At 41.6% G+C, this 8,891-nt stretch overlaps 1 protein-coding gene across 6 annotated transcripts; it reads left to right on the top strand.

Moving 5' to 3' along the window:
* Positions 1–998: 998 nt before the first annotated feature.
* On the top strand, positions 999–8,147 carry LOC101754057 (disease resistance protein RGA2). 6 transcript variants are annotated; one of them, XM_022825357.1, is made up of 5 exons: positions 999–2,111; positions 2,751–5,962; positions 6,287–6,483; positions 7,475–7,557; positions 7,887–8,147. In XM_022825357.1, the coding sequence occupies exons 1-3, from the start codon at positions 1,312–1,314 to the stop codon at positions 6,355–6,357; spliced, it is 4,083 nt and encodes a 1,360-aa protein (XP_022681092.1). In that variant the 5' UTR covers positions 999–1,311; the 3' UTR covers positions 6,358–6,483; positions 7,475–7,557; positions 7,887–8,147. The 6 variants fall into 6 exon arrangements, with proteins under 6 accessions (XP_022681092.1, XP_012700248.1, XP_022681093.1 ...); XM_012844794.2 differs by having other exon boundaries at positions 6,255–6,483; XM_022825358.1 differs by lacking the exon at positions 7,887–8,147 and having other exon boundaries at positions 999–1,191; positions 1,332–2,111; positions 7,475–7,828.
* The last annotated feature ends 744 nt before the right edge of the window (positions 8,148–8,891 follow it).

The following is an 8,891-nucleotide window of genomic DNA, read 5'->3' as shown; positions in this document are numbered from 1 at the left end:
TTTTGAAAAGGTGAGGCACTAGTTAAATTTTAACACATTAATAATTTTATAAAATAAATTCAAGAGACCTTGTCGACGAAATAAAAGTGGTAGGTACACCGTACACATCATTATTGTCCAAGTCATCGGGCCTTGTTTACTTGCTAATTTGGGAGTGGCAAAATTAGCATTCTGCCATAAATGCGACACTGTAGTGTTTCGTTTGTATTTGTGAATTATTGTCTAAATATTGACTAATTAGGCTCAAAAGATTCGTCTCGCAAAGTACAACAAAACTGTGCAATTAGTTTTTAATTTCGTCTACATTTAGTACTCCATGCATGTACCGCAAATTTGATGTGATGGAGAATTTTCTTTTTGCATAGTGCCAAAGTTGGGTGGAAGAAATGGAAGACTGTGACTCGACCAATAGATAAATGGTATCGCTTTTTCCCTGTGAGCGCAACCCGAGGAAATGCAAAAGGCTGCTCCAGAATGCAGAACATTTAGGCCTTGTTTAGTTCCAAATTTGGGAGTGTCAAAGTTGGGAGTTTGTCATAAATGCGCAACTGTAGCATTTCGTTTGTATTTGTGAATTATTGTCCAAATATTGACTAATTAGGCTCAAAAGATTCGTCTCGCAAAGTACAACAAAACTGTGCAATTAGTTTTTGATTTCATCTACATTTAGTACTCCATGCATGTATCGCAAGTTTAATGTGATGAGGAATCTTCTTTGCATAGTGTCAAATTTGGGATTTTGAGGAAAACTAAACATGACCTTATATGGTCTTTGAACACACATGGCTACCTGAACACTGTGCACCGGTAAACACGTTTGTTCAGTGATCAATCCATCATTAGCATAACTAAACCAGGATGTGACTATTAAGTAGGAGTATTACCTTAAGATGTGAACAGAAACACTGCAGCTTCACAAGCACAGCCAACAGCATCCACACCTGTCATCATCAGCTTATAAAAATAGCTTGGACTTGTCTATCATCTTCTGATCCTTTGCTTATTTTATGGCTCCTGTTGTGAGCTGAGCACAAGTCTTCCATGCTAGTCTTCTCCTTCTGCCATTGCAAGTCTTGCAGAAACATATCCTCTTCTCTATCTTCTCTTCCCGTACGCCGCCGGCCCCTCCGCTGCGACCGCTACTGCCCCGCCTCTGCTACTGCTGCTCTGTCAGCCTAGGCGCCCAAGAAGGTCAGTGCTTGGCGTTGGTCTCCATTTACCTCCAAAGCGCTTCCGCAAACCATCCTCTTCTCCACTCCAAAGTGTGTTCTCATTTCTCAGCGTGCGTTCTCGTGAGCTCTGACTGCTCCAATGGCCGAGCTTGTGGGCAGCATGGTGGTCGGGCCACTTCTGTCCCTGGTGAAGGAGAAGGCGTCCAGCTACCTCCTAGACCAGTACAAGGTGATGGAGGGCATGGAGGAGCAGCATGAGAAGCTCAAGGTCATGCTGCCGGCCATCCTGGAAAAGATCACTGACGCAGAGAAGCAGGCAACCTCCAGAGAAGCAATCAGACCCTGGCTTGAGAAGCTTAAGGTGGCGGCATACGAGGCCATCCAAGTCTTCGATGAATTCAACTATGAGGCCCTCCGTCGTCAAGCCAAGAAAGAGGGGCGCTACATCGAGCTCGGGATGGGCAACCGCATCATGTTCCGTTACAAGATGGGCAACAAGCTTCGCAAGATTGTGCGCGATACTGAGGCCCTTGTCGAGCATATGCGCAACTTTGGGTTCGACAAACAGCCACAAGCGCAGGTTCAGATAAATTATCTGCGTGAGAATGACTCCACCATGGTTGACCCAGAGATTGTCAGCAGATCCAGAGATGAAGAGAAGCAAAAGATTGTTAGAATGTTGGTCAAAGAACAAGCTAACAATAAGGATCCGATGGTCGTTCCCATTGTTGGAATGGGTGGGTTGGGCAAGACCACCCTAGCTCAGCTCATCTATAATGACCCTCAAGTGAAGAAGCATTTCCACCAACTAATGAAGTGGGTCTGCGTGTCAGATGATGATTTCGATGTTTGTAACCTTGCCAATAAGATCTGCAACGCTTCTGAGAGCAACCTGGAGAGTGCCTTGCAGAACCTTCAAAGAAAACTTGCTGGAAAGAGGTACTTTTAGAATTTATTAAATTGATGTTGATTCACTCATCTCAAACACGCACACGGGTTTTTTTCCCCTCACACACGCTCAAAATATGTGCATTGCCCTTGAGAATAACACATAATTAAAAAGGACAAGTAAAGCACATGCAAACTACATACACAAAATTCAACTTCAAACTTAGATCCACATAGACTTTTAATTGCTAGTGCTAGTGAACTTCATACACTTGAAGAAACTATGAAAAATGTACACGCACACATCATGTCAAGTCGTACACATAGAAGGCAACATCCAACATTTTTTTTAATTAAGGCAAAACATCCGATCTTGAACATTCACATGTGAATAGAAAATTTTAGAATCATTTGATCGAAAATTTTAGGTGAATAGATCTTCAAAAGGTCAGCAGTAAAAAAAACATTTCATCTTTTTCTGCTCCCTCGACTCACGCTAAGGAGCTGCAAAAGCTAACCACGCCTCTTGTTTTGAGGTCCCAGCAACCAGCATTGAAATCAAGAAGACAACAATACCTCACCACTGGCAAGTTGCCCTCTGGATATGCACGGCACTTGCACATCTCACATAACTTAAGAAAAAGACGTGCTCAAATAGAAACGCACTAATGGCATGATTATTTGTAACAGGTACCTTCTTGTATTGGACGACGTCTGGAATAAGGATGATAACAAGTGGAACAAGCTGAATGTCTGTCTTAAACATGGTGATGTTGGTAGCGCCATACTAACGACAACCCGTGATAAAAAAATAGCTCAACTCATGGGTACAGTTAAAGGACATGACATTGCACATTTGGACAATAAATTCATCAAGGAAATTATTGAGGCTAAAGCATTCATTTCGCAAGAGAGAAAACCAACTGATTTAGCTGGCTTGGTTGATGACGTTGTTGAGAGATGTGCAGGGTCTCCATTGGCAGCGAAGGCACTAGGATCTGTACTACGTGGCAAGATAACGGAAGAATGGAAGGCTGTGCTTAGCAAAAGCATCGCCCATAACAAGGATGATCAAATCCTGCCTATTCTCAAGCTCAGTTACGATGACCTGCCATCACACATGAAGCAGTGCTTTGCTTTCTGTGCTGTGTTTCCCAAGGACCATGAGATTAACGTGGAAATGCTGATCCAACTATGGATGGCAAATGACTTTATTCCTGAACAAAAAGATGTTCGTCATGAAACAATTGGTAAACAGATTTTCAGTGAGCTGGTCTCAAGGTCATTCTTTCAAGATGTGAAGCAAGTCAATGGGAAAGCATGGGAAGATGTGTATTGGTATTTGTCTACAAGTACATGTAAAATCCATGATCTTATGCACGATGTGGCACTATCTGTCATGGGCAAAGAAGTTGCTACCATAACTGAGAAGCCAAAGCAGAGTGATGAGTTTCTTCAGAACACTTGTCGTCATATATTGTTATCATGTGGCAAGCCAGAGGCCGTTTTGAATGATTCTCTGAATATAAGGTCTCCAGCTATGCAAACACTACTATGTGGTCAGCGCATAGAAAGTTCCCTGCAGCATCTCGCAAAATACAGCTCTCTGCGTGCATTGCAACTTTGTCAGAATAATAGCACAATCCTACTGAAACCAAAGCAGCTACATCTCTTGAGGTATCTTGATATCTCGTGGAGTCATATAGTGGCACTTCCGGAAGATATCAGCATTTTGTACAATCTGCAAACGTTGAATGTGGCGCACTGTCACAAACTTGGCCGGCTTCCAAAGGGAATAAAGTACATGACTGCCCTCCGTCACCTCTACACTCACGAATGTTGGGAGTTGAAGCGCATGCCGCCAGAGGTTGGACATCTCACTTCCCTGCAAACACTTACAAATTTTGTAGTGGGTGCAGGCCCTGATTGCAGTAGTATTGCAGAGCTGCAGCATTTAAACAACCTTGGTGGTCCACTACTGCTTAGTCAACTCGAAAATGTGACAAATGCAGCAGATGCAAAACAGGCCAATCTTGGAAATAAAAAGGAGCTCAGGGAATTGTCATTAAACTGGACGTGGACAGGTAGTCAGGAGGAGAAACTACATTGTCATAAGGTGCTGGAGGGTCTCGAAGCTCCTCCTGGACTAGAGGCTCTGAGGATAGAGCATTACCAAGGAACCAGTTTCCCAACGTGGATGGGTACGCTGACAAAAATGGTGGAGCTTCATCTTTCTAACTGTAACAAGTCCCATAAGCTTCCTCCACTTGGGAGTGTACCAGCTCTACAAGTTCTTCGTCTGGAAAGATTGAAAAAACTGGAAAGCTTGTGCAGTGGTGGTACATTCTTTCACTTTCCTAATCTGAAGAAGCTTACGCTGGACAAACTGCCGGAATTTGACTGGGTCCAAGGAGAACAGATAATGTTTCCTCAACTTGAGAGGTTGTTTATTAGCAATTGTGGAAAGGTTACAGCATTACCAGGGCCAGCACTTCTCGGAGGATCGTGCTGTGGAGATTACAAGGAGCAAGACGAGAGGAAGCTTTGGTCGGCATTTCCAGTCCTGAAGGTACTCGAATTAGAATGCTTAGCAAAGTTTCAGAGGTGGGGGGGCGCTGCTGAAGCAACTCAAGGGCAGCAGATAATATTTCCATATCTTGAAGAGTTATCAATCGAAAAGTGCCCCGAACTGGCAGCATTACCATCAGCTACATCTCAGGGAGAATCATTTGACCATAGTGATGTTACAGCATGGTCAGCATTTCCAAACTTAAAGAAGCTCTTGTTAGAAGACTTAGATAGTTTTAAGAGCTTGGGGATGATGGAAGAGCAGAGATTCCCTGACCTTGAGACCCTGTCTGTAAAGAAATGTCCCAAGTTGACAACTCTACCGGGGGTGATAGAAGCACCAAAGCTCGGTGTATTACAAATACATGGCAGCCAACTGGCAGCAATAATAGTGCCTACATTTATTAACTCATTGTCCGAACTGGTGTTATCAGTCGAATTCACAGAAACTACTTTACCAACTGGGCATAGTGCCTTTGAGCTGCTGGACGCCAGTAATAAATACCCTCTGACAAGTCTGAAGCTAAGTGGCTGCAACTTTCTGTTCCCCTCAAGTCCACTGGCACTATGGACATGTTTTGTCCAGCTCCAACGTTTGAAAATTAAGAAGATCAACCATGCGCTTGTCTACTGGCCGGAAAAAGAGTTCCATAGCTTGGTATCCTTGAGGCACCTTTCCATTAAGAAGTGCCGTGGTCTGATTGGGTACGCGAAAGCTGCTCCTGGCCAACCAATATCAGAAAGGAGCCAAGTTCTGCCCCGTCTCGAGTCTCTACACATAGAGGATTGTGAAAGTCTGGTAGAGGTCTTCAACGTCCCCGCATCTCTCAAGACGATGGATTTGCGCGGCTGTCCTAAGCTTAAGTCCATATTCGGAGAGCAACAGGACGAGCCAACATTAAATCAAGGGCCCAGCGCTGCCCGGGATCACTTACTACTTCCATGTCTTGAATATCTATATATAGAGCGGTGCGAAAGCTTGTCAGAGGTTCTCAACCTTCCCCCATCCCTCAGGGAAATAGTAATTTGGGAGTGTGGCAAACTCCAACTCCTATCAGGCCAGCTGGATGGACTCCAACGCCTACTAATTTCGGTATGCCCAGAGTTGAGATCACTGGAATCTTGCTTGGGAGAGTTTTCAACCCTGGAACGCCTCAGTCTTTGTGAATGCAAAAGCCTGGCATCCTTGCCCGATGGGCCACAAGCATACTCATCTCTCCATGATCTTCAAATTACATCATGTCCAGCTATACAGCCGCTTCCTTCATCCCTGAAGAAGAGACTGGACAACCTCGGACATGTTCGCTTCAGCTCAAGGGGTGTTTGGATACGAGGTACTAAACTTTAGGAGGGTCACATCGGATGTTCGAATGCTAATTAGGAGGACTAAACATGAGCTAATTATAAAACTAACTGCAGAACCCCTATACTAATTCACGAGATGAATCTATTAAGCCTAATTAATCCATCATTAGCAAATGGTTACTGTAGCACCACATTGTCAAATCATGGACTAATTAGGCTTAATAGATTCGTCTCGCGAATTAGACTCTATCTGTGCAATTAGTTTTATAATTAGACTATATTTAATACTTCTAATTAGTATCCAAACATCCGATGTGACAGGTACTAAAGTTTAGGGGTGTGTTACCAAACAGGGCCTTATAAGCCGGCTGAAAAGCTGAAACGGCTGATTTGTTGTGAGAGGAAAACACTGTTTGGTAGCTGATAAGCCAGCTGAAGCGAACAGGCCCCTCATTCGTAAAGATTTGGATGCTCGTTACGAATGCATAAATCTGCTCATGTGTATTTCAGCCGCTTCTCTCCGTGATCTTCACATTTCAACCTAAAGAAGGTACCCACCAAACTCATTTGTCGTTTCACCATCAAATGCATAAATCTGCTCATGTGTATTATATCCTCTTCAACCTGAGACCCCGCATTCTAGAAATATATATACCAGTGGCCTTAAAGCATCCCTGCAGTAGTTTGAATGACGTGGTGTGATTATTTTTACATTAGAGAAAGGTGCAGCACACGACCACAGAATTTTGGTGCCTTGGTATAATCATGTCAAGTTGTATTACTTAATTATCCATTTCGAATTTCTAAATAGATATGACTACTAAAGAAGCTGCTTAACGAGAATGATATGTAAGGCAAAATAGAGTATCTTTGGTCCTCCACTTCTGTCTTCAGTTCATCTTTATTCTGTGAACTGCTACTAGTATTTGCGTCTAATAGACTATACCTAGGTGTGAACTGTGCCCAGAAATTGTTGACAAGGAATAGTGGAAAGAACTCAGCAATCACTAAAAAAGCATGAAGAGTGTCCCACAAAGTTACTTTTTCATGCAGTTGTCATGATGGGTTGCTGGTTTCAGCACTTGCACAATACGAAATTTAAAAAATCCAAGGGATCCTTCCCCACTTGGACAATTAAGAACACGACTATAGATTGTTTTCAATTTGCATTGAACTGATATTTTTCTATTTCCCTAATGTTACACCCCAAATAGAGATGCCAAGTTGCCAATGCAACGAAGGTTTTTACTTGTCAATTTAATTGAATTTTGCTGTCTAAAGGACAAAATGTGGAATAATAAAAGGTCCCAGGAGCCTACTGTCTGGTACCTTTCTTTTAATGTTTTTTGCTAACTTCACGCCTTTGGATGCACAAAAATGTACTATTTCTGTTTTTTGTTTCAGAAAAAACTGGAGTTTTTCTCTTTGCAATTCGGTAGTTGTATATTTTAATATGCATACTCGAATCTGCTTGACGTACACTTTTTTTCATGTTATACTCTAGATTTCTATTGATAAATCCTAACATCAACGATTACCAGGTGCCAAGTTATTGAAACCAAAGACATGGAAATATGCCATTCATTTGTAGAAATCAGTGAGCTGTCAAAACATGAAGTACCAGGTTAGTAGCATAAAAAGTTTGGGTTTTCATTAGAATCATTTCAATTAATCTAGTGTTGATTCCATATCCTGTCTATTGTTGGGACATGTTTGCCTCATTTACTGTCAGCATCCAAACCATAATATGGAAATGCTATTTTCCTTCTGTGTTGATCGTTGATCAAGGTCTGAGTTACCATACAGGCTCTGATGCACGTTGTTAAAGGCAGTATAAATTCTGTACCAGACATTTATTTATATTTGATAATCATGAGAGATATATTACTATTTTATTTTTGCATCAAATGGATGTGGAGGCTGGGATATTAATACTTTCTCCCATTAATACAGCTACATCATGGCAGTTATCTCCCTGTGATTGGAAGAGAGTTCTGCATTTTGCATACCAACTGCAACTATGATATTTATAACTGATCCTGGAGAGATATTATGCCATTTCTGTGACCATTCTCTTCTATTATGTCCATTTCATATATTCAAAACAAAATTTTCCCTTAAGTGACTATTCTATTGAATTGATATTTTACTTTTTCAGATAATACTGATATTTTTAACTTGCTTTACTTTCCCTTAACATGATTGGAAGTTGAAGACCATGCCAAAATTTCAAATGTGCCTTCCTTTTAGCGCATTACTTCTTCGGTGACCAATCAGCATTTTGACTAGTTGCTACTGATCAATTATTCATACATGCCCAAGGACCAATAACTTCATGGTGTAGCCAATTAAATTGTTACTGATTTCATGCTATCAACATGCAAAAAGATAGTCAGTTTGACACCCAGCCACAATCAAACAATAACTTAGTAGTTTGAAATGATTATCGCAATTGCGATGCTTTGTGCACAGAAGATGACTCTTCGAGGTTAGGGGGGTGTTTGGATACGAGGTGCTAAACTTTAGGAGTGTCACATCGGATGTTCGGATGCTAATTAAAAGGACTAAACATGAGCTAATTATAAAACTAATTGCAGAACCCTATACTAATTCGCGAGACGAATCTATTGAGCCTAATTAATCCATGATTAGCATATGTTTATTGTAGCAGAATATTGTCAAATCATGGACTAATTAGGCTTAATAGATTCATCTCGCGAATTAGACTCCATCTATGCAATGGGTTTTGTAAATAGTATATGTTTAATACTCCTAATTAGTATCCAAACATCCGATGTGATGGGTACTAAACTTTAGGAGGTGTATCCAAACACCCCTAAGGAAGATTCTACAAATACCCAGCAAGTTTCAGGAAGCAGGCAGTGAATTATTTCAAGCTGGTGGCATAATAGTGCACACGAATACATACTTGTATGCGCTTTGCAATACTGTAAAATT

This window comes from Setaria italica, chromosome III (genome assembly GCF_000263155.2).
Source record: "Setaria italica strain Yugu1 chromosome III, Setaria_italica_v2.0, whole genome shotgun sequence".
In the NCBI taxonomy this organism is placed as follows: domain Eukaryota; kingdom Viridiplantae; phylum Streptophyta; class Magnoliopsida; order Poales; family Poaceae; genus Setaria; species Setaria italica.
This window is presented reverse-complemented; position numbering and strand designations above follow the sequence as displayed.

Excerpts from the sequence above, each read along its gene's own strand:
- LOC101754057 (XM_022825357.1), top strand. The coding sequence starts at position 1,312 with ATGGCCGAGCTTGTGGGCAGCATGGTGGTCGGGCCACTTCTGTCCCTG. Across the intron at positions 2,112-2,750 it reads AGAAAACTTGCTGGAAAGAG|GTACCTTCTTGTATTGGACG; the intron begins GTACTTTTAGAA and ends TATTTGTAACAG. Across the intron at positions 5,963-6,286 it reads AAGGGGTGTTTGGATACGAG|GGCCTTATAAGCCGGCTGAA; the intron begins GTACTAAACTTT and ends GTTACCAAACAG.